Consider the following 23,794-nt stretch of genomic DNA (forward strand, 5'->3'; position numbering starts at 1 on the left):
GGCCGGACGTCTATAAGATGATGGACACCCTGGCGACAGGGCAAACGGTTCATGTTGGGGACATCGCACCTTTGCATCTCTGCTTGAGCCGAGCCACTGGGCGTAGAACTCGAAATGCAATACTCAACCTCGTCTTTGTTCCTTCTTGGGGGCCTGCACGCCGTGGCTAGTCTACAAGTCACACTGGCAGCGACAAACTCGTCAGCCATTTCGCCCGTTATTCTAGCCGACACCAATCGCGACGGTGCCGTGGACGACTCGGACCTCGAACACAGGCATCAATGGACCGACTCACACGGGGCCATCTTTCTGCCCAACATCGGCGACCGAACCCATCGCTGTGCCAGTGTCGATCTCGCCGGTCTCCCCCTCAGCAACTTGGAGCTTGCCTCTTGCAATGATGCGGCCGGCGATCGGCTCATCACACCGCATGTGGCGGCACGAGCCAAGACGCAACCGATCCACGGCCTGTCCAAGGATGCCGTCGGTCGGATTCACACAATGCCGGAGGCGGCTCGCGACCGCGTTCGAGTCTTTTGGGGGCACGGTGGCGCGGGCAACGACTCGGCCGGCTGGACGTTGATCAATAGTCAATTCGAGTTCAACGCCACCAGCCTTTCCCAAGGCCTGGCCCTTGCGGTGGACGGTCGGGAGTTGGTTTCGGACTCGAACATCTGGGATGGTTCAGCGCAGATAGTCTTTGAGGTTATCGACGGCCAACGCCAGGGCTCGGACTTTGTGGCCTTGAAGCAGGCGCCAGTGCTCGTCCACCACCACCTTCAGCAGGTCGATACCTTCCTGACCCTCCAGACGAACGAATCCGTTTCGGTGTGGCAGGCGCCGTTCGTCAAGTCCCTCACGGATATTGCGGGCCGTCTGCATCGGCCGCCGCCGCTCCGCGTGCTCAACAACAGCAACGAGGTATGGGGCCAGGACTTCATGGAGCCCGCCTTTGTCAGTATGCCCGGCCCTGACGGCCCCGTTTCGCTTCGCGTGCTCATCCGATCTGCCCAATCCACTCGCCCCAACGGCCGACGAGTCTTCAACGAGCTGCGTGGAGACGGCGTGGGTGGGTGGCAGCCCGGGTCGGGGTCGGGCTTTGGGTGGGAGGAGATCAACTCGGGCGGCAACATCGAGACGATCCCGCCGTACCTGTCCCGATCAGGCGTGCCATATCGAAACGGGCGGGTTCTCCTGGGCAAGCACTTCGACAAATACCCCGCTGCGTCGATGATCACTTTCTTGGAATCGCAAGGTGCCCAGAGACCCCTGTTCCTCGAGGCGGGTTGGCTTGTGGCCGGCCACATCGACGAGATGGTGCAGTTTTTGCCGTACCACAATGATTTGGGCTTCACCATTGCGGTGCCTGACACTTCGGCGGCACTGGCGGTGCTGAGAGATGTCAGAAAAGCCGGACATGGCTCTGCTCCAATCTTGAGCTACAACGGCAGCATGACCCCTGACAAGGATGCGCTTTTCCTTGACCCCTCCGTCCGGAACCAGACTGTCAGCAACATCCTGGATGACAAGCAGTTCCTCAAGATCAATGAGTATGGCCAACGGTTCATTGACAGTAATCTCGCGCTGCTGCTGCAAGAAATCCCGCTTGACCCGAAGCATGTCCTGCGCGTTCCGGCGCTCTGGAAGGATACGACCTACCCCTGGCCACGGAGCCCGGATGGCGTCCCCACGAGGCTTCATCGAGCGCTACCCGGTGAGCGCCAGCTGCAAGCCTTCTTCCCACACGCAGTCAACGGCGTTGTTCTCGGCCACGATTATGTCGCGCCCAAGCCCTGGGGCCCCGTAGTCGACGGCCACGACGTTCTCGAGTCAGCCATCGTGGACGTCTACGCCAAGGCGAACATGACAGTCTGGTTCATCGACGACTACATGTCGCATCACGTTCGGGGCGGCGAGGTGCACTGCGGCACTAACACGCTGCGAGACACGGGGGTGGCGTGGTGGCACACGGAGTGACATTCTCTCGTAGAACGGCCAGGGTCGGACGGGTTGGCAGGCCACTAGCTCTCAGCCTACATGAGGGGAACCCTGCGGGTTGGCTGCTGCCATGCCGCCATGTCTCTGGTCCCCTTGCCTGGTCCGATCCAAAACCACGATCCTTTCAGTTACCCGCGTGGCATTCTGCAGGGTTCGCATCTCACCCAGCTTTTGGGCCTCCTGTACGTAACATTGAAGCATCATTGCACATACTTGTAGTTATCTCAAGTGTACTCGAGTTGGATAGAATGGAGCAGCGGCAGATGAACAGACTTTTATTGTCGTGGCCTTGGCTGTAGAAGCCATGTAACACCAGCCACCTCCTTTTGCTCTCACTTACGTTTTGATATGGCCCGGCACACGTCAAATCCCAAGGAATGCGCCAATTGGTAAGTGAACCCCGAAGCGGCTGACAGGCTAGCATCAGACGCCCCAATTATCGCAATCTACTCCGGACTGGAGGTGGAGTCGCAGGCATGACTCGGAGGGCGAAGAAAATGCAGTGAGGAACCTACGAGATGAAAAGACGCTTCTCTTCACCAATTACCAGCGCAGCAGACCCGCTCCGACCCCATGTCCACAAGAATTACCTCGCGGGGCTCAGCACCTTGCTCCCCGCGCCCTGGTCGCACAGGTGAGCGTCTTGTCTGATGCGAATGCTAAGCATCCGGGCCGCACCAGTCGCCAAAGCTTCCTGTCATCCGTCGCCTCCGTCGCCAATCCGGCGCAGGCGCGAAGCTCTGAAGCGGTTAGGAAATATTGCGGCTAAACTTGTCTTCACCGGCCCGTCTGTGCCTGTGGCGCGGTGGCGGTCCCGCCATGACCTATCATGGTTCCATCCCGTCTCTAGCCTCTGGCCGCGTTCGGGCCTTCTCGGCCTGGGCCTGCTCCAGCCGAACCGTTCGGGAGCCGTGGCCCGGATGTGTGGACGGGGGGTAGCCGTCCAAGGGCCTGGCATCCATCGCACCTGGCTGTGACGAGAGGAGGGGGACCTGGAGGGACGGGACGCACATGCTGGGATCAAGGAGGCATGATTCAGGCGACGAGACGCTGCCTGCTGCATTTGTGTGCGCCCCCGGGATCCACAACCGGGACGACGCATCAGAGAGGGTCGTTTCTCAATGAGAAGCCGTCGTGCCATTGCGATTGTCTTTCCCACATCATCCACCCCATCGTGCATAACAACGCGCGCGGCCGTGCGCTGTTTCATCCGCTTCTTATCTCTCTGTTTTCCCGCCGAGACGAAACGACACATCGTGCGCTCCGCCGGCCAAGCGGGGAACCCGGGGAAACCTTGGGGTTATGCTCAGGCACGCGACATCTCCAGTCCCACTGAATTTCCCCGTCTGATCCGAGATGGAACCCCCTCCTCCCCAGAGTTCCGACGACGTAGATCAAATAGCGTGAGTCCTTTCCCCCCGCGATCCCGATGTGATGCCATCGCGGAGGCGACGCGCGCCGTCGTCTGGTGTCGCCGCGCTCGCGACAACTTCACCTTCGAGGGTGAACGTCTGATAGTTCTTTGACTGACAGCACATTGTTGTTCCCGCTGCTACAGAACCCAGCTTCACCGGCTGAGTCCGCGCAGCACCAGCCGCCATGGGTTTGCTTCGCCCCTCAACACGTCGCGGCCCATCTACCGGACTACGTCTGCCACTGCCGACCAGCAGCAGCAGCAGCAACAACAATATTACAGCCAGGAGCCTCGATCGTACTCTCAAGAGTTTGTTGCCATGCCGGTGTCGCCCCACGGCTCAGAAGTGTCGGACGGGTATGCGAGGCGGCCCGCGTCTAGGGGCATGACGTCGCACTCAGCACACAGACCATCGATTCCACGCGCCCCGTCCGTAGGGTCTACTTACAGCATCTTCCCACCGCCGACGAAGCCGCTTCCCCCGATTCCGATGAAAGGAAGGAGGGCAGCAAGGGCGCCTTCGCAAGATTCGTTTGACAAGTCATCGGCCAGCGGCGACCGGTACTCGCGGTCCTCCATCGCAACATCCAACCCCGATACCGCGCCGACCCAGACACTCTCTTACATTTCCGACACGCAACAGGCACCGAATGCCTTAAATACGGCCCGCCAGAGATCCATCCCGGAAGTGAAGCCATCCAAAGCTTCCATCGCATCGACCACGTCGTTTGACCTCGGCTTCGACAAGCAAATCGTCTCGGACGACAAGCGCATCAACAACAGCGTCTTTTACCTCGACGTTTCGCCGGCGTCCAAGATCCTGGCCAGCAAGCATGGCAACAACATCCTCAAACTATGGGATCTCGAGACCGGCACGCTCGAGAACTCGATCAAGTTCACCTCGTACACGGAAGCACAGTCGCGGTCGCGCGACTATTTGATCAGAAGCCACTCCATCGTCTCCGAAGCATCCAACCTCGTGGCCATCGCGACTCGCTTCGGCAGGACGATAGAGATCTGGAACTGGGGAAAGAAAAAGTGCCTGCAGACCATCGACGACGCGGACAGATGGACCGCTGCGAGCACCGAGGCGTACGGTGGAGGATGCAGCCCCCTGGCTGTGTATCGCGGCGACGACAGTCGGATTGACATCTTTACGGCGACACAAGACAAGAAGCCGTTCGCTAAGCAACGATCCATCGACCTGAAGCAAGCCAACCTACCGTTTGTGCCCCAATATCCCGAGCTGGCCCTCTCGGCAACGAGTCCGCTTCTGGTCGCAGCAGCTGGGCCGAGGCCACCACGCCGCGGCCAACCGCCACCGGACAAGGAGACGCTGCTCGTGGCATGGGACACCAACACTGATGGGTACGGCTCCAACAAGCCTTTCCGGGTGGCACGACCATGGCAGCACGAAGAGATTGGCACCGCCATCCCCTGCGATCTCTGCGCATATGGCAGCGTCGTGGTCTCGATCTGGATCCCGGCCGGGTTCCGCGCAGTGCCGGTGCCCCCGTCGCGAGACGGAACAGGGTTCAAGCTGGTACCCGTCAAGGTGCCCTCGCGATACGTGCTGGTGTGGGACCTGTCGGCCAACTCGACGCACACGTTCGCGATACCCAACTGCGCGGCGTGCATATCCCCCGACTGCCGGTATGTCGCGTACTGCCACGCCAGCGGCACGGGCATCGGGGCGCGGGGCTGCGTGTGCGTGCTGGACGTAGTTGACGGGCGGGAGGTCTGGTGCTGGCCCGACAAGGACGCTCTCGCCATCGACAGCGGGCCGAAACCTGGGTTTGAGCAGTTCAACGATTTGTCCTCGGTCTCGGAGCTGGCGTTCTCCGCCGACGGGAGGTCCCTGATCATGGCGGACCGAAATGGCCGGATCGGCGTGTATAACGTGCGGGAGCAACGATAATAAGAGTAGAGGATTTAACTTACCGTAATACCACTGCCAATTAATGTGAAATTGGCCCCGCAAATTGCAGACAGCTTTCCGTTGCATTCAATGTTTGCGGTCGATCGGCCGGCGCTCCGGCCGCGATCGCTATGTTCCGGGTGGGGCCGGATCTTGGGGCCGGCCGGCCGAACCCGTTCCCGACCCGGAAACAACGGCACCGCTATCGCGAGGTTCGGCCGGTGGCCATGGCTTTGAGTCAACCCTGTGGCGGCACTTTGAGCACTGGCCATCTTGTCACTTAAATGAAGCGCACTTTCCCTTCAAAGAGCTGTTCGAGCTCCTGTTCAGACTGTCCATGATCCAACTTCGGAACCAGTGCTTGCTGTGCGCCCCGGAAGAGAACCCCAAGCTGCGAAACTCATCCCACGATAGCCGCCATGACCTTTCAAACCACATTCAGGGTGGTTGAAGTTCAACCAGACGTGAAGCTTCGTGCGGAGATTTCTTTCCCGGCCGAGGCCACGCCCGAGGACGCCCTCACCGACACCACTCTCGTTCTCCTTCACTTCTGGGGAGGATCGTCGTCGACGTGGGCGCAAGTCCGCTCTCTTCTTGCTCCAAAATACCCCGTTGTCGCTCTGGATTTCCGGGGCTGGGGTCAATCCACAGGCCCCGACGACGAGTCTGCGTACTCGATTGCGCACCTCGCCGACGACGTCGAGCTCGTCATTCGCGCGCTGGGATTGAGGTCTTTCGTCCTCATGGGCCACTCCATGGGCGCCAAGGTTGCCCAACTGGTGGCGGGCAGGAAACACGCCGATGGGCTACTGGGCCTTGTTCTTGTCTCGCCAGCGCCGCCATCGCCGCTGGAGCTCCCGCCCGAGATGCGCGAGCAGCAGGTGCACGCATACGACACCCCAGAGAGCGCCGAGTTCGTCACGCGAAATGTGCTCACGGCTTCTCCGCTTCAACAGGGCACCGTCGACCGCGTCGTCACAGATATGCTCAAGGGAAACAACCACGCCAAGGCAGCTTGGCCTGCTTACGGCATGGGTAGCGACATTGTGGCTGAAGCGAAGAGGATTGACGTTCCGACGTTGGTGGTAGGCGCTGAGGGCGACGTCGTGGAACCAGTCGCAAGAATCGAGCGGGAAGTCCGCGGAGTCATTTCTCACTCTGAGCTGGTGATTGCTCCTGATTCTGGTCACCTTGTACCAATTGAGGCTCCGGAAGAGCTTGGGAAGGCTACCTCGAAGTTTCTCAAGGGGTTGGGGCATCGCTGACGTCCGACATGCGCTTCACGGTAGCCAGGGTATCTCCAGCCGAACATGGCTGTACGAGTCGATATTACAATTGATGCATACAATTGATGCACATTGGATCCCGTTAGCCAGCTTAGTGAGTCCGCTGCAGCCAGAATCCTTCGAACCGCCCGACGGCTGCACCTTTGTGATGACGAATGCCACCAGAATCTCGATTGTCTTGGCTCCTTGAATAGATTCGTAGCACCGCGTGTGCAGGAAGACGTCAGCTGGCGAGGCACATTTCGGCGATATCCCATGTTGGCCACGCCGGCCGCAGATCCAAGTCCAGCCCCCAAACTCCTGCGCGCTGGTCAGTGCGGGGGCAACACGCGAATGCATCGAGGGACTTGAATAGGCATATTAAGTATGTTGTTGGTAATATGTTAATTAATGTCTTGTTAATACAGCAGGCCAAGCGCCCTTGTGCAAATAACCACGGCTCCATAAACTCCTGTCTGCAACAATAGCCGCCCACCCATTCATTGAGCGTTTTGATCCTCTACGGATGGAAACGCCATCTCTTGTAGTTCTCATTCGCCCACCACCGCGTGACCACCGCGGCTTCCTCTACCCAGCGAGACGTGTCCGTCCCGTTCTCGCTTCCCAGCGTGCGCATGAGCGCCTTGAGGTCGAATGAAGAGATGGGGTGCTCCTCATGCGGGTCGTCCGTCAGGTCGGTAAACCGCCACTCGTAGTTTCCGAAGACGGGCACGATGAGCCGCCAGTTGGGCTGGCGCGCGTCGCGAACTGCCAATGTCGAGCCGCCGGGGTTCATGACCGTAATTTGCCAAGCCCCCTGCGAGTTGCGCTCCGAGAACTTGCGGAGGGGGCGCAGGAGGGACTGGCCCTCGTAGTTGCGCGCCAAATCGCGCGCTGCCTTGCTCTCCGACTTTGATAGTGACCCGGTCTCAACGAGAAGGTCGAGGATCGTCGGGAGGATCTGAGTAGAGTGGACTGCGTCGTCGATGTTGATCTGGGGCAGCTTCGGATGCGACAGAACGAGAGGGACGTGATAGTTGGCGACGTGCGGGTTGCTGTACGGGGTGATGGTGCCCTTCTCGGCGATTGAAAGGCCGTGGTCACCCACTAAAACCAGAAGGGTCTCGTTGGCCACTCCTTTCTCATCAAGAATGCCAAGAATCTTCTGCAACCAACGGTCGACATAACCAACTGCATTGAGATAATGCGACAAGTCGTTCCAGTCCTTGTCTTCAGTAAGAGGCACATATTTCTCCTCTTCTGGAATTCCAAATGCGTGATGCGTCGTGCTCGTCAAATGTGATAGGAAAACCCGTTCGTTGTTCTTCTTGGCCTCATCAAAGGCATCGCGAATGTAGTCTTCAATGGCCACTTCGGGCATGCCATAATAGTTGACGTCCGAGATGTTGACGGGGCCAAACTTGGGCGTGCCCTTGAGATACCACCAGTCCATGAGGTTCTCGTCTGTGTAGCCCAGTCTGGGCATGAGCTTGTCCTGCTTATCATAGCGGAACGTGACGGACTGCATAAAGGAAGACCGCCATTTGTATGGGGTGAAGGCACCAGCCTTGGGAGTGTGGTCCCGGGAGTGATCCAAGCTGTTGAAAGCTCCAAAGATATGCGGTAGGCAAGGCTGGTAAACGTGGTGCGCATGCTCAAGGTTGAAGTCCGCCGCGAGGGGACTCAATCCGCAGAGCGTGCCCGCCAAACTCTTCAGAGTATATGTGCTCGTCGTAAAGGCGTTGTTGGCATTGATGCCTCCTCGCCGCCTATTCGGCTCGGGCTTGGTGTCGTTGCCTTCGAAACCGTCGTCGTGGTCGCCCGTGAGGAACTTGGCAGCGGGCGTGAGGTTCGCGAGCAGCTTGTTCGCTTCCTCCGGCAGCGTCTTGTTCTTGTGTGTGCCAGCGAGACGCGTGTATGGCTTCCCGGTCTTCTTGATCGGAAAGACGTCCTTTCTCGTACTTTCGAGCTTAATTAACATGACGTGGCGAATTGGCACGTCAGCGAGGTTGATATCGCGAAGCGCAGGGAGGAGAGGGTCGTCGAGATTGGAGATCTTGAGCGGGTCCTCCTGTGCCGAATAATGTTCCTTGCCTTCGGTATACCAATCCTCGAAACCCGGAAGAGGCGTGTCCTTGGGCAGCCAAGAAAACTGAATAGGTTTGGCCAAAGCAGTGGCATTGTCTAGCGTACCATTGACATTACTGGACGACGCCAGCAGGCTCGAAAGCGATGACGAAGAGTGAGCAAAGTCGACAAAGGGCATGAGTGGTAGCGTCCACGACATGTAAACGAGTGAGGTGTCATCCGGGCGCAGCAGAGTCGTAAAGATCTGCGCGAAGATGCCGACGCCAACAACAACGTACAGCAACCGCGGAGATCTCGCGGGAGCTGGGGTCGTATCCTGTGAACTGCTCTCCCAACCGTCATCGCTCTGATAGAGATATTCGGTCGAGCTCTCGAGGTCTTTCTGTGGTAGGTGCTTGTACTCGGACGTCGCGGGGATTTCGCCCTGGTTCGTCGAGAATCTGCTTAGAAGAGCGGAGGCGGGCCACTTGAAGATGTCGAGTGCGATCCCTGCGGCGGTGTAAAACACGGCTTGGGAGACTGCGGCGAGCACCAGCAGGCCCGCAAGGACGAGGGCAGCGGACACCAACCCAGTCACCATCATCCCCCACGACGACGAGTCACCAGCCAGGGTGACATTGCGCCACTGAAGCTCGGAGCCCGCGGTGGTAGCGAAGGTGAGGCTGATGAAAGCCAAGAGCACCACGAAGCTGATGAAGAAGGACGCCGCGATCGATGCGACGGCTTGGCCATCGATGAGGACGCGGAGTATAACTAGAACGAGGGTATCTTGAAGAAAGAAGGAGCTGCCCCAGCGGATGAGGTCTCGGGTCGGGATGGCATCGAGGTGGAAGTAGACGTGGGCGACTTTTGTGACGAGGATCGCGGCGGCGGCAAGAGCAAAGGCGAAGCGACGGTTGATGAGGCGGGGCAAGATGGCGAGCATGAACCTCCGGATAGCGAACGGCACAGAGACTGCTGCGCTGGCGAAGCGTGTCGGCCCCATCATAGGAAGGCGGCCGGGTGTTGAAGCGGACCGCCGGTGAGTATGGGGGGGCGGGTTGATGCGGCGGAGGGCCGTGAAAGGTCCTTGGTCTCGGTGTTATAGCAACACGAAAACAGCACCCTCAGCCATAGCCCACGCGAGCACAACAAAGGAGCGGGAAAGAGAGAGACAAGATCAAGGTGCGGGTACGGCGCAAGGATGGGTCACCGAGTACCTAAATAAGAGTAGGCTACGAAGTACATGTACCGAGACGCGAAAGAGGAGGCGGAGGAGCAGACGCATATGGCCAAGTGAGAGGAGACCAGGCTCGCCCAACTCAGACCAGCTGCCCCGTGCACCGTGTAGGGCCACCGTTCGTGTCGGTTGAAACGGAGTCGACAGCCGGGGAGGTGGAGGGAGGGGCGAGGCCATGGCATCCATGGCTAGACCAAGGCGGGTGCTGTGTCGCGTGCCGGGCGCTACGTACCGGGACCGGAGGAATACGAGGAATGGCAAGAAATGCTCGCCATTAGAGCCGGCCACCCCCCTCCTGCGGTCCTTCGCGCGTGTGTGCGCGCGAGCCGTTGATGCGAGCATACGTACGAAGAGTACGTGCTAGCCTCGATGAAGGGCAGCGTCCAAGTGTGTGTGTGTGTGGTGCGGGGGCTCTGCTCGACCCTCAATGCCTCACACTCAGCGCTGGCGGTGGAATCTGCATCTGACACGAGCCGAGAGCGGAAGTGAGACAGCGAGCGTCACCGAGTGTCTGCACCGCAGGGCTTCAAGTCAGTGCCGGGTGCGGCCCAGAGGCTAGGAACTACCTGTCACTTGGAAACCTTGATCGACTGGCCCGCGCGCGGCGTGAACTCTGCACCGCTAGGGCACTCCATGCTCAACGAGAGAGGTGTAAGTGAGGCGGGCAGGTACTTACGTCCTGGGTGTGGAACACGGCGATGCTACGGGTGCCATGTCCTCTGGCCCCCCCCCCCCCCCCCCCCCGGGGCACGGGTGCCACCTTGCTTCGTACAGCTGTACTATTACAAGGTGAACACTTGCAAGCCGTGGACAATGACGACCGGGACCAGTCAAATGCGGAAAGTGGTCACGCAGTGCGCCACCTGTCAGCTCCGGTCGTCCATCCTTCCAGCCAGCCCTATGCCCCAACCCGGCCAGGTTCTGGCGTACCCAATAGTGTATTCTAAATGGGTACCCGTTTTGATTGCCTCCCCTTTTTTCTTTCACTCTGCGCGGGTCGGCCCCTTGAGTCAAGCGCCCTCTCGCCACTTTCTGCATGTCTGGCGGCAGTGGTGCCTGCTCCTGCGCCGTGGGCTGGGCCGGCCCATGCGCCATGGCAGCTGTGCCGCGCATTTTACGCTGCTTTTGAATAGGCAATCGCTCGGCCCCTGACGAAATCTCTCGTGGCTTATCCTCCGGGTGGGCTTTGGGGGCTCACGAGCAACCAACATGCAGAAGCAGGAGGGGGCCCAACGGTCGCGTGTGCGAAGCGAATTCCCCGTGTCACATCAGGAATCACGCCTCCATGGAAGGTGAGCTGTGCTTCTTGGGACCGCGTGACACGGTACGGTACCAGGGTCTTCCCTCCCGTCCGGGTGGGAGCCTCGATGGACCAATGGTGCCGGTAGTTCCCCTACCCCAGGGTGCATGGATATGCGTGCGCGTGTCAGCGCATCGCCCCAGGCCAAGGACCAGGCCTGAACCACGATGAGTAGACACAACAACCATTCAGTTGGCTCACCGCGAGCTCCCCCAGCGGTCCAGTCCCCCCCGAATTAAGGCATGAGGGCAGGCGGGCATGCCACTGATGGGCCTGTCTGCCTCGTCCGCGTGGTAATGGCTTGAATGGATGTTGAGACCGGTGGAATGTGCCGCGAGGTCTCAGATGTCCCAGGTCGACGAATGCAGGTTGGGACTCAGGAGTCTCACCCCAGCACTGATCACCTTGCGAGCAGAGGGCCGAGACAGCCGCCCACGCTCCTAGGAATAAGCATTGTAAGCATACTGCACTGTGCTCAGACACGTCGTCAAGACCCGACGACGTGGAGATGGTTTTCCCCCATCCGGCACGCCATCAACCGCGCTCTCATTTCCTGCCCGCCCCCAGCTGGGCCACGCCTGGCGGACCGCGGTCCTTCTCTTACGTACATACGAAGGCGCTTCGGCCGCACCGTATTTTCCCGCTGCCAGTGCATCTCTCGTGGGGGCCGGAAAGCGACCGAGCGCTCCAGTTGAGCTGCGGCTTAGGATACCGAATCCCGGGGACCGCCTTGGCCCCCGCTGCTAGCTGCAGAGCTCTCCCAGCGATGACCTCAAGGTTTTCTTGACGTCCGCTGAGCGCACGGGAACAGCCTTTGTCGGTGGGTCTCGGAGGAAAGCAAATCCTCCGATCCTGAGGAATGCGGAATGCAACATGACTGGTCCCACCCCCCAAAGTGTGGCTTGGAGAAGCACAACGGGAGCAAGGGCAGGCGGGCAAGCAGGACCGCGACAACGGAGCAGTTCTCCGCGCCTTGGAACCGGAGAGGGAGAGCAGTGTCATCATGATCCTTCGTCGGCCGCTGATGGTCGGCACCACGGCGCGTAGTGGCGCTCACGTTTGGATATCGTGCGCGTGTGCTATTTTGGCCAAGCGAGCAGGCTACAGAGCCCTGGACCCAGATTGTACGGGGAGGCTTGTCGTGGACCTTTGTACATAATAGGCGCGTTTTACTACCCACATAATTACATTTTGCCAGCCAAGCCAGCGCAGCCAGGCACAATGTTCCAAACGAGCCCCGCCAGGGGTGGCGCGATCGTGCTCGCGTCAGAATGGGCACGGCCAATTCCTCTCTCTCATAAAAGGATTTTTTGGCATTTGCGACATCGTTTCGCTCGATGTGTCAGAACAATAAAGGGGAAAGGGGTCGCCCTCAATGGCGGTCTGGTGATGAAGCAAGCAGCATTGGAACTTTGAATACCTGGACGCATGACCTCGAGCGTACGAAGGAGTGCTCGCGCACCCAGCGGCGCCCATGGCCGCCATACCCATGGGCAACCAGTAGGGCGCCATTGCCGGTTAAACTTCAGTGCCGCATGTCGCATCATCGATTGCTGCGGGGCGCTGTGATGTGCAAGGCCGGCTCATGAGGGATACAGAGCATCGAGCGGCAGATATTGTCTTGGCAATTGCTTGATGTGTCGCTTCTGGCTCTGTTTGGTCGGCTTGGAGGTTTCTGCCGCTTTCGAAACCGATTGGACCTCGCACAGGAGTCGTTTCGTTGCAACATGGTCCATCGCTAGCGACCCAGGCACTGTGGGTTGGACAGAAACCTTCCTGGGTTGGTGGAACGGGAGTGCCCGCGACGCTGCACCTTCACTGCGCGTGTCCGTTTTGGCGCAATGAGCGAGAGAAGTACATTGAGCATGTCGCCCGTGTACTTGATGCGGCTGTTCCTGACGTTTCACGGCCCATAATGGAGAGAGCACAACGCCGTCCCCTCGGCAGGGTTGGTGACAACATCTGCATATCCATTATCCACAGTACATCCTAGAGTCTTCAGCGACTGAGCGATTCATGTCATGTCGTGAAGGGCCCGATGGTCTCCGTTTCACTCAGCGACAGACGCTGCCCGAACAATAAAACACTGTCATCCTGCGGCGAATGTCTGGAGGCTTGAAATGAGCCTCTCGGTGCAGGCACATCTTGGTCATATGCACTTAGTCGGAAATTGCTCTGTTCAATGATTCCATCAGTGTGGCTGAACACGGCTGACCCCAGTGCCCACATCGCGGGAAGGGTCACACGAGACGCCAGTCCGCATACACACTGGACAGCGGCAGTTCTTAGTCGACGCTCGTATTGGCACTCGGGGAGGCCGACAGCGAAATTGAGCCTAGGATGGCTTTGGACTGGCCGCGCTGAACTACTGCCGCCAGTTTTGACAGCGCGATGACCTCGTATGATGGTTCGACAAGTGGACAACATATCCAGTCGTCAATCAAGGCCGTGACGCACTCCTCGTGCACAATTGCTGGGCGATTGAAGAGCATTCAATGCGACGTTTATTTTTGACAATCATCTGCTCCTATGTTCGCTGACTACCATTGAGCCGCATCGCATCCAGGCCGATCCCGCGGCACGTGGTCAGTAACTCAAACCATTTACAGGAAATAACACACAGCGACTACAATGATGTGACCACTAAAGACCTTCGCTCACTCTTTTGCCCCGACGGCTTTTACTTTTGAGCCCAGCCCAAGCGGTTGTTGCCCCCGTCAAACACGACCAAAGCCGGCTTCAAGGCAATGTCGCCAAAGATGTTGATACCAATGCCCGAGCTGCTCTGCAGGCCGCCGAAGCAAGTCTCGCCCGACTCGTCGATGGGGGCGTAGTTGATGTACTTGCCAGGAATCGTGATGGAGGAGTCTTCCACGCCAAACTTGAAGTCAGGGGCCGCCGCGTTGCAGGGGAAGACGTAGCCGCCGTTGTTGTCGTCGAAGCTGGAGCCCTGGATCTTGTCGTAGTAGGCCGTGACAACGTCGTCGGGCAGCAGAAGAAGCGTGGTTCCAGTATCGGCGATGCCAGTCATGGACTCCGAGTTCAAATCTTCGTCACCGACGGCGTAGCCGGGCGAGGTGAATGTCCACCATCCCTGGCTGTTATCGACCTTTGTGTAAACGATGGGGCCCTTGTGCTCCGCGCTGTCAATGTATCCAAAGTTATATGTGCCATCTTTGACAGAATCAGTAACCGCACGATCAATGGCTTGCAAGTAACGATGGGGGCCAACGTACCGGCATGGTAGTTCAAGTTGGCCGTGAATAGATGCTCCTTCAGATTCGGCATGGCCATGTCGAAAAAGGTCTTTTGCCGAGTAGGGCGCACAGTGTTCAACTTGCTAAAGGCCAGGCCAAGCAGGCCAGAACACGCTGGGTTGTCGCTGAATGACCGGGATACCTTCTTGGCATTCTCAACGGCCATGTTCTTCACACTCAGGCCGCCGATAGTGACAGTGTCAGTCCAGACGTCGCCGCTGGAAGTGCTGCCATCTCCGTATTGGATGCTCCAAGACGCCCCGGAGAGCTTCTTCGCAGACGTGCTGCTGCCCGGCTTGTAAGTAGCCTGGCCCTTGACCTGGTTTGTCGGAGTTTCCGAGCTGAAAACCCAGAGATCACTCGAGCCGGTGTCGAAATCAAGGTACACAGTCTGCGCAGGGGTTCCAATCTGCACAGGCGACAGGTACTCGATGTCGTAGTCTTGAGGCTTTGCGACCACGGAACCGGTGCTCTGTCTCCGGCTCAGACGGTCGACAGCTTTTGCGAGCTTCTTCGGTAGCGGCTTGTTGAACTTGTGATACGCCTTAGCGAGCGCAAGAGGCCCATTGGGCTTGTAGTGGCGGTTCTGTGTCGTCGCGACTGAGAAGGTGCCAGTCGGCTCGGTAGGCCGAGCGGCAGCCAGGCCGCTGAAGGCCACCAAGGACACGAGGAATGCACCAAAGCTCTGCATTTTGGAAGTAAGAAAGCCAATTAATGGTGTAGTATAGTCAAAAGCAAGCTTAGGGCCTTGTTGCTGTGCTGAGGTGATGAAGGTGGCCTGCTTGACGACCGAAGGATCTATTTATGTGTCCAGGAGAGCCGCATGTGCGTCCTCGAGGCGGGGCATGACATCTTCACATGTACGTACTGTGCTTCGGACAATTGGATTAGAAACACGCTCAATAGTTGGGAGTTCCGCCGACATCTCGACTGTGTAGATTCTTTCCGAGGCACTGCATCTGCCTGTTTGGGGTGACTGTTGAGTACTGCCCCTGTACAGTGACCCCGGGGCCGTCCCTCGGGTTCGTGTTCCTGTCCCTGGACTCATGGCCATGGAACTTCCCAACATGGCAGGTACGGATACATGTTGCGGCCACGTGGTGGAGAGAACGGCATTGTTCGTTCTGTTCGTTCTCCGTCAAGTATCGCCGTTCGGCTGCGTCTCGTACCGGACTTCAGGTTACGCGTCGACCGCTATCAGCCGACAACAGTACTCCCTACTTGTTCGGTGTAATATTAGAAGCGCGGAAGCATATTACAGCAAAGCCATAACGGCATGGGTACCGGTTTAGGAAGGTAGAGTTGTTTGGCAGCAGCCAACGATAAGTCGCTGCAGCCAGGATGCTCAAGGGTAGTTCACCACTCTTGCGGCTTTCTCATGGATTAAAATGCGCCCTTTGACCTTGTTTATAGACTTGCCTCCCGGTGACGATTCTTCATGAACGTGCTTTGCGGCTGAGACCCTGATCCCAAGCGATCTGAGACTAGACTGGGGCCAAGATTGCAGTCCGTGACGAGCACGATCATCTTCAACAGAGCACTGTCGAGCGCTCGGATCAAGGCTAGACTTGGCGTCTTGTGATGAACGCTAATTTCGAGACACACCAAGCTGAACTCAGGCACTCGAGTGGCTGCAGATTTGCCGGACGTATTGCGGGGTTCTGGCAGCCAGAACCGCCGTATTGGGGAGTTGGCCGGAACGTTGGTGCCGATGTAACCAGGTGCTGTGAGGCCTGGAACAGTTCTCCCGGCATGTTCAGCTCAGAACAATTGCAACGGAAAACGGCCGGGCTGCCGAAGGAAGTCGTCGAGGCCGCGTGTTGGCTGGCAAAAAGGTACTCGTCGCATCGTGCGTCGGTAAGTCCAGATGATCAAATTTCGCCGGTGTTCAGACCACCAGCTGGTTGATGCACTGCCGTTGCGTCAACCAACGTCGTGCTACCCCTGCAACCTGTCTTGCCGCATTCAAGGTGCTAGTTCTGGGAGTCTGCTGCACTACATCATGCCCAGAGACGCAAGAGACATACTCCCGGACTTGCTGATACACCTCCTTCCGCAAGGCATGAACTCTGTTGCAAAGTGCTGCCTCCGAATGTGAAGGAGCCTTGTTTTTCTACCACTTGGTTGGGGTTATGCCCTCTATATACACATTTTTGGGTCCGTCTATGGGGGTTATATGACGCTGTGAGAGTCCTCCTAGGATCGTAAAGTCAGGGATCGTGACGGCATATATGACCCCTATACGCAGGCTGTGCCCGCCTCTTACCGCAGTTTCTGAGCTTGCAAGAATCTCACTATGGGAAGCTGTTTCTCGTTTCCGTGTCTGATATGACTATTACGCTTCCAGGCCCAGCTCATGGATCACGAACATCCACTGACGGACTGACAATGAAGACATGGTGAATTGGATATAAGGTTCATTGCGATGCTCCCGGCGACGCCCGGGTGGAGGTTAAAGACTTCAACTGTATCCAATAGACAGGACCGGCCGTATCTCAATCACACTTGATGTTCCAGCTCTTGATCCCGTCGAGAGAGCCATAGCATTTCTTCCAAGTCACTTCTTCCTTCCCAGCCCTGCATTCCAAGTCGGTGAAGAAGTACACTATATGCTGAAGATTAGCTGCAGTTAATGAGCTACGTTTGCTTGACTTTACGCACGCTTGCAGTTTGTGTTGATGTCAACGGTTGAAACGGACTTGATGTTGTGGTCAACGAGTTGCTTGCAACCACCGGGTCGGACGTCGCCCTCGTAAACCGAGACTATTCCCAGATTGCCGCCATCGCAGCCTGGTTGGCTGTAAACGCGGAAATCGGCGAGGTGCAGCGCTCGCGTGGCGGCGACGTTTGCGTTGGCGCCTGTCGCGGCGGCGGCAATAAGTGTGAGAAGATAGTTGAACTGCATCTTGGAGATTTGTTGAAGAAACTGGGCGTACGAAACCAAGATCGGACCGAGTTGGGCTTTTATGCTCGTGCCGAAGATTCGATAGATGAGAGCGATGCCTTCAACGGTCTGTTGGGACGGCACTGGGCCTTTTATGTGCTCTTGATTGCCAAAAGAAAACAATACACGGGTAGTAATCCATGGCGAAGAGCCCTTCATGCAGATCTCGTATGTGTCGGCGCATGCTAACTTGGGACACGGAATGGTGAGACACTCGGTGCTGTCAGCGTCGCTTTACGAGCTGCACACGGGCTGCCCGTGAGGCTTAGCCACTACCATTGGTCTATTGTCTCGTATCAAAGAATACCCAAACAGCGCTGTAAATTGGCGTCGACTCGATTGGCGATGGCGGTGTCAACAGTATCGACTGAACATTGAAGTAAGCCTCAGCCTCTGGAGGCCACCTGCAGTCATGCAAAAACTTGACTTTCACGCATGCCACGACAGTTCCAACTTGAGGCTCTATCTTCAGGGATATACCGATGACCATCTCGTCTGATCAATAAAGATGGAGGTCTGCATGCCAGTATTCGAAGGGACTGCCGCTTAGCGGTGGCGATACATCATGCAATTAAGGCACTCGACCACAGTCAACTTGCCGTGTCCGCATCGAGACGCGACCGAAGGCATTGGAAGAAACATTGCGGTCTCACATCAGCTTATCCTTCCTACAGCTCCCTGGAGCCGGACAGAAAGCGTCGCTGCATCATGTCATTGGCTGCCGTCAATGTCTGCAGGTATATCCCCCCCAGGGGTAGCTTCATGTGATGATGCATCAACAACACATACGAGTCGGTGATCACGACCTGGAGTGATCGCCGGTTCATTCTTCATAGATAACTAGTGGCTCCCCTCTCGCTTCGGGCGGTCCTCGCTGGAGGAACATCAGGTGCACGGCTCCTTGGCCACCAGGATAGCCGCTGTATCGTGACTCGCGACGTCCGCCTTGTATTCGCCCAGACAGCCGAGATCGTCGCCGGTCCACACGTCTGTGACCCGGTGATTGGAAGCATCAAGGCCAGGGACCTCTGACCACGCCGCGGTCTTCGAAGTTGTCTCGCCCAACGTGTTTAGCATGAGAACCAAGACGCCATCCTTAGAGTCGCCAGCCCAGAACTCGGCGGGATTGGTGCTGTTGTAAGTCCAGTCCGGATTGATACCCCACTTGTAAGGCTTTGCCGGGGGGCCGACGGTATCGTCCTGGTTGAATGCTAGAAGGTGTTTGTTCTTGAGTATGTCGATGTTGGACTGGCTGAGCTTGTCGAGGTCGGTTCCGATCAGCAGCGGCGACTTCATGGCCGCCCACAGCGCAAAGTGAGAACGCGCCTCTGCATCGGAGAGGTTGTTTCCGACCTCGAGCATATCGGCGTCATTGTGGCCCCAAAAGTCAACCGAGTTGAGGTAGAACGAATTGAGGTTGATGATGTGCGTGACGGAATCCCAGTTGGCGGAGATGTCGCCGCTCATTCGCCAATTGACGCCCGTGTCGTTTCCCCACGAGAAGATGTCCGCTGTGCCCCAGATGCACATGCTGTAAAGGATCTCGTGGTCCTGTTTGGCCAATGCGTCTTTCATTCGGTTGAAGCGCTCAAACGACTTTGACGTCCGCCAATCGTACCCTTCAGGTGCCAGATTTTCTGTCGTTTCTGGTGTGCACGTGCCGTTCGAGTTTGTCTTGACGTGGTCTGGGTGGCAGAAGACATATTGATCTTTCCAATTGTCGGGAACGTTACAGTTGTCGCTTGCTGCAGTTAGCTACAGCGCTTCATGTACTGCGCACGAGACAGCTCTATACGCACTACTTGAGATCTGGTCATGGTGTCAGCAAGGGCGCAGGAGCTCATCGTCCAGTGCAGTCTCACAATCGATTCCCCAGGATGCCCAGTCGGCAGCATCGGTGTCTTCGTGCTCTAGGCTGCCTGCATAGCCCCCAGCGCAATTGGCGGTCCCGGCAGCTGTTGAGTGTGTTAATGAGTGTACCCCAGCCCACGTCACGATGGTCCTTACAACTGTAGATGCCAATTTTGAGGTCCATGTCATGAATCTTCTTGGCAAGGCCATCAATGCCATTGGGAAAACGGGTCGTGTTCACTTTGATGTGGCCGTCGTCTGCACGACCGGTTTTCAGGGACCAGCAGTCGTCAACTGCGCTATATTAGCCGTGGTTCATCTCAGTCGCGGGGCAAAGGGTATCTCTGACTGTTCACATAATTGTATCCGGCATCTTTGAGACCCGTGTCAATCATCTTTTGTGCCGCCGCAAGGAACTTGGCCTCATCGATGTCGCAGCCATACATATTCCACGAGTTCCACCCAAGGCTGGGCAGCTTGCCCTGAGAAGGTGTCAGCGCGAGGTGAGCCATCAACTAGGCCGAGTACGCGACACTCACAGCGCCCGACTTGGTCACATAACCGCTTGCGCCGCTCGCCAGAGGCAACGCGAGGATCAGTTGGTGGTTCCAAGTCATTTTGAGATTGAGAGAACGGCAATGTTGTTGATAGATTGCTTCTCGCTTGTCGCTACCGGGCCACGGAACGCACCGGAGTGAACAGAAAGCAGGCTTTTATACCATTGGCTTCGCATGAGAGCTCTCGAAAGTTCGCATCGCATAACTATGGCCTGACAACGATGCGGAGAATATAGAGCCATTGGCGCGCATCTGTAGAGTTACACCGGGATAGCAGATGCATTGTCGATCGTCATTGTGTTTCCCCGCGGAGGCTAGTGTTGTGTTCGGCGTCGCAGAGAGACAATCCGGGCGTCGAACGCCCTCTCGTATCGCTGAACTGAAATGGCCGAGCCGATTGTACAGCACTCATTATTGGCGCGCCTGACGTCTGTACGCGTTGGGCTATTCGCCAATTCACTGGCCGTCCTCGATGTCGCTGCAACGCTGCGACTAGAGGGGAACCCCGCAAACTGATCGACGGGATCTTCCCTGCTGCCGTAAGAGCCGACGGGTTAAGTCACTATGCGGGAGCGGGAGGAACCATAGATCGCAGACTGTTATGTGCGACTCTGGCGTGATGTTCGCGCTGGCAAAGACCAAAGTGCCCGTGAGTCCTAACCCTCAATTGACACCCGGCTTCCACCCTCCCGTGCGATGGATGCTGGTCTGCACGCCGCCGAGATAGACGGCCCCTACGTTTCACAAGGATAAAATCAAGGCTGAGGGAGGTTGAGTGAAAGCTCTGTACTATGCTTGTTTCGCCGTGTGACTGTGTGGCGTTTATATCTTGATGTAGACTATACATCTTCCCATTGGTGAATGACGTGACATTCACCGAGAACACCCTTGAGAATCAGGACCAGATCATCCACCGTAGAGAGGAATTTAAAGTACGACGACATGGCGACGCAGTACCGACGGTAGTTTCCGTCGCGCACGAGCGTCTTCGTGAGTATGGCGTGGCGATGCTGTGCCTGCCATGAGTCGAAGAAGCGGCGAACCAGCGGAGCCGGGAGGCGCTCTGGCAACGGCGATCCGGTACGAAGCGCCTGCTCAATGATGCCTAGGACAGCCATGGTGTCTCCGATGGCGCGGTCGTCGTCGATGCCCACGACATGAGCAAGCCGTTCCTGGAGCTCCCTTGGCAACGTCGTCGAGAGGTCGAGCAGCCGCCCAAGGGACTGGTTGATGTAGTGGCACTTTTCTTGGGTTGCTCTAAGTGACTTTTGATCGAAGGGACTGAAGCTCATTTCGACCTTCAAGAGGGAGATGGCGCCATCAAGAGACATGAGCGTGTCGGCAACGTCCAGCGAGATTTGGTCCGCCACCGCTCCCAGCGGACTCGACTTGTCGCTCCGACCCCAGTGAGACAGTAGCAGAGCGTAGTGGTCCGAGAGGTTTCGCACGGTGTTTGCCAATGTCTTGCGCACGTGGTTCGTGGCCGAGGGAGGCTTGGGGAACAGCTGTACAACGAACGAGGCCAGAAAGCCTAGCAACACCGTTACCAGCCGCTTCCAGAATGCCTCGTAGCCGAGACCCGGCAGGCCGTACTGTTGGATGTGATGTTGGTCCCAGCTGAAGCCGACGACGAGTGCGAAGGTGGCGCCCGACATGATTGATGCTTGCGCAAAGGCAGGGGGCAGAAATAGGCGCCACCAGATCAGAATCGCAATCATAACGGCAGTGCTAGCTGCCAGACCATAGGCGTTTCCGTAGCCGCTTCCAGAGCCAATGTACCAGGCCACCATGCCCATGACGCCGCCAATGATGGTACCCAGGCCGCGAGAAACCAGGGAAAAGGTGAAGTCGGCCATGTAGACGAGAAGACAAGTCTGGGCGGTAATGACGCCCCAGATTCCTTTCTCGCGATAGAAGAAGCCGGCAGAGTGTGGTATGGCCGCCGGAATAGAGGTGGCAATGGTTACAATCACCATGCGGAGGGCATACATGCCAGCAGGGTTGAACAGCCACCTGAACGTAGCCACGATGGCGCGACTCGCGAAGCTCCTTCGAGCCGATGAGCCGTACGAGACCCTACTGATGCGCAAACGCCTGTGGGCCTCTATCGCCTGTTCTTCGAGCGGCACTACGTCTGTCATGCCGTCGGGATCGTTCGCTGCGTCGGTCTTGCCGAAAACGGGGACGGTAAGCCGTCCATTGAAGATCCAGGACAGGGCATAGCGAAGCCTGGAAGGGATCCAGATGCGATGAACCGTGCGCGCCTCGTTGAGGTTAATGATGTGGTCGAGGAGCTCGCCGAGGGCCGTGGCGGTACCCAGGATGCGCTCTTCGAGAACCATTGATATGACAATACCACGCATCGAATTCGGGCTGGGGCGAGTGGAAGTTTTGAGGCGGCCGTCGGCGTCAAAGAGGTCGGCGTGGCTCTCAATGATTGCCTCGGTCGTTTGGGTCACGCAGGTCGCCGTTGCTGCGCGAAGAGCCGTAAGTGTGGCGCGGAGCTCGCTGTTCAGCTCATCAAACTGTGCCTGCGATGGCTTTCCAATCCACCGACAGGAGTTGACGGTGTGTATGCACTCTGCAGAAAGGCGTATTGACTTGGAGCAGAGCTGGAGGATTTCGGACGTGGTAGCAACAAGGCCTTCCAGCGCATGGCTTAGCATGACAGCCTGCTCGGGGGTATTGAGGGCATTCATGAGATCCACGCTCTCCTGGAGTTGGTGCTGTCCAGGCTCGTGGATTCCCTTTTCGGTTACCTCTGCCTGTTTGTCGCTTGCACGCTCCAGCGTCCACTGTTTTTGCCTCGACGCAACTCGAGCGATATGAAGATCGATGAGCGAGAGGCCAGCGAGCATGGCTTCGCGGACCGGTGCCTGCAGTGCCTTGACATCGTCGGCATTCCACCGCCCGCGAGAAAAGTCCAAAGGCAGGAACAACAGCGCCGGCTCCATGGCCTTGTAGGTGGAAATGATCCTCGCCTTGGCGCCTTTGAGCTCCTCCATCTGGAGCTCGCCGCCTGCCAGTCGTTTTCGAGTCGTCTCGAGAGCAACCTCTCCCATGCGGACGAGCTTCTCCATCTTGTCGAGCACGGCATAGGACGTGGACTGCGGGAAGAAGAGGATGCAGCAGGCGATGCCGATTCCTATGCCAATGGCGCCGGGCTTCACCAGGATTGACCCCAAATTAGCAGTGTACGTAGGGAGCAGGGGTCCTATGAGCAAGAAGAGGTCCGTGATGATGGTGCCAAAGAGCTGCAGCGCGACCATCTTCCCGTTACTGCAGCGCACACGCGCCAGCGCGTAGATGAAGACGCAGGACATGACATAGTAGACGGCCGTGACGCGGGCATCAAGCATGAAGCCTTCGTAGACGAGGATTTGCGCCACGACGGCAGGGCTCTGGCCCGTTTGCTGGGCTTGGGCAGCAGCCTGCTGCTGGAGGGCCTGGAGCTGTCGCTGTGTATCCGCGACGGGCCGGGCAGACAGTGCGGCCTTCATGGTGAGCAAGCCCCATGCCCACGCCAAGCACATGCCGAAGAGCAGCGAGAAGGCGGCGAGCAGGTAGCCGAAGAGGATGCTGGCGGGCGGCACGATGTAGAGCAGCAGCGACCCGAAGAAGGTGGCGAGGCCAATGTGTCGAAGCGACGGCCCGATGAAGACGAGCAGGGTCGCGACCCATGTTGCCGTCCAGCAGCGGAGGAGGATCTTGAGGTCGTGCGAGTTAAAGTGATCCAGCCAGCCCGGGAGTCGTTTCGGCCCACGATGCCATCCGCGATGCTTGTGTTGTTGTTTCGGGGCCTGCTCCGGACTGCCGGCGCCCGACACGGAGTCGCTTGCTTGCGCGCGCGGGCGTTCCTGTCCTTCCGCCATCGCTGACTTGGTGGACGCGGGCTGTGCTCATCAATGGCAGAATGCGTGCGGGAGCTCCTCGAGAAAACAGCTCCCCTTGTCCTCCCCGCGATCGGGATTTGCGCGCGTGGC

The 23,794-nt window shown here is 57.8% G+C and overlaps 8 protein-coding genes across 8 annotated transcripts; 3 read left to right on the forward strand and 5 right to left on the reverse strand.

The window, feature by feature from the left end:
• Positions 1-114: 114 nt before the first annotated feature.
• PLICBS_000190 (uncharacterized protein) lies at positions 115-1,977 on the forward strand (the record flags this gene model as incomplete). Its single annotated transcript, XM_018327302.2, has 1 exon — positions 115-1,977. One exon carries the CDS (start codon positions 115-117, stop codon positions 1,975-1,977), a length of 1,863 nt encoding a protein of 620 aa, XP_018173998.2.
• Positions 1,978-3,354: 1,377 nt separating this feature from the next.
• Positions 3,355-5,330, forward strand: PLICBS_000191 (uncharacterized protein; the record flags this gene model as incomplete). The annotated part of the gene is made up of 2 exons (XM_018327301.2): positions 3,355-3,401; positions 3,557-5,330. 2 exons carry the CDS (start codon positions 3,355-3,357, stop codon positions 5,328-5,330), a joined length of 1,821 nt encoding a protein of 606 aa, XP_018173997.2.
• Positions 5,331-5,749: 419 nt separating this feature from the next.
• On the forward strand, positions 5,750-6,595 carry PLICBS_000192 (uncharacterized protein; the record flags this gene model as incomplete). The annotated part of the gene is made up of 1 exon (XM_018327300.2): positions 5,750-6,595. One exon carries the CDS (start codon positions 5,750-5,752, stop codon positions 6,593-6,595), a length of 846 nt encoding a protein of 281 aa, XP_018173996.2.
• Positions 6,596-7,115: 520 nt separating this feature from the next.
• On the reverse strand, positions 7,116-9,668 carry PLICBS_000193 (uncharacterized protein; the record flags this gene model as incomplete). The annotated part of the gene is made up of 1 exon (XM_018327299.2): positions 7,116-9,668. One exon carries the CDS (start codon positions 9,666-9,668, stop codon positions 7,116-7,118), a length of 2,553 nt encoding a protein of 850 aa, XP_018173995.2.
• A 4,214-nt stretch (positions 9,669-13,882) lies between these two features.
• PLICBS_000194 (type I transmembrane sorting receptor) lies at positions 13,883-15,150 on the reverse strand (the record flags this gene model as incomplete). Its single annotated transcript, XM_018327298.1, has 2 exons — positions 13,883-14,376; positions 14,439-15,150. The coding sequence occupies 2 exons, from the start codon at positions 15,148-15,150 to the stop codon at positions 13,883-13,885; spliced, it is 1,206 nt and encodes a 401-aa protein (XP_018173994.1).
• Positions 15,151-16,954: 1,804 nt separating this feature from the next.
• PLICBS_000195 (uncharacterized protein) lies at positions 16,955-17,364 on the reverse strand (the record flags this gene model as incomplete). Its single annotated transcript, XM_018327297.1, has 2 exons — positions 16,955-17,064; positions 17,121-17,364. The coding sequence occupies 2 exons, from the start codon at positions 17,362-17,364 to the stop codon at positions 16,955-16,957; spliced, it is 354 nt and encodes a 117-aa protein (XP_018173993.1).
• A 924-nt stretch (positions 17,365-18,288) lies between these two features.
• Positions 18,289-19,871, reverse strand: PLICBS_000196 (uncharacterized protein; the record flags this gene model as incomplete). The annotated part of the gene is made up of 6 exons (XM_018327296.2): positions 18,289-19,144; positions 19,203-19,212; positions 19,266-19,358; positions 19,411-19,548; positions 19,604-19,736; positions 19,794-19,871. The coding sequence occupies 6 exons, from the start codon at positions 19,869-19,871 to the stop codon at positions 18,289-18,291; spliced, it is 1,308 nt and encodes a 435-aa protein (XP_018173992.2).
• A 779-nt stretch (positions 19,872-20,650) lies between these two features.
• Positions 20,651-23,683, reverse strand: PLICBS_000197 (uncharacterized protein; the record flags this gene model as incomplete). Its single annotated transcript, XM_018327295.2, has 1 exon — positions 20,651-23,683. One exon carries the CDS (start codon positions 23,681-23,683, stop codon positions 20,651-20,653), a length of 3,033 nt encoding a protein of 1,010 aa, XP_018173991.2.
• Between the last annotated feature and the right edge of the window lie 111 nt (positions 23,684-23,794).

The sequence above is a fragment of the Purpureocillium lilacinum genome, assembly GCF_023168085.1.
Source record: "Purpureocillium lilacinum CBS 284.36 DNA, scaffold_1, whole genome shotgun sequence".
Lineage (NCBI taxonomy): Eukaryota > Fungi > Ascomycota > Sordariomycetes > Hypocreales > Ophiocordycipitaceae > Purpureocillium > Purpureocillium lilacinum.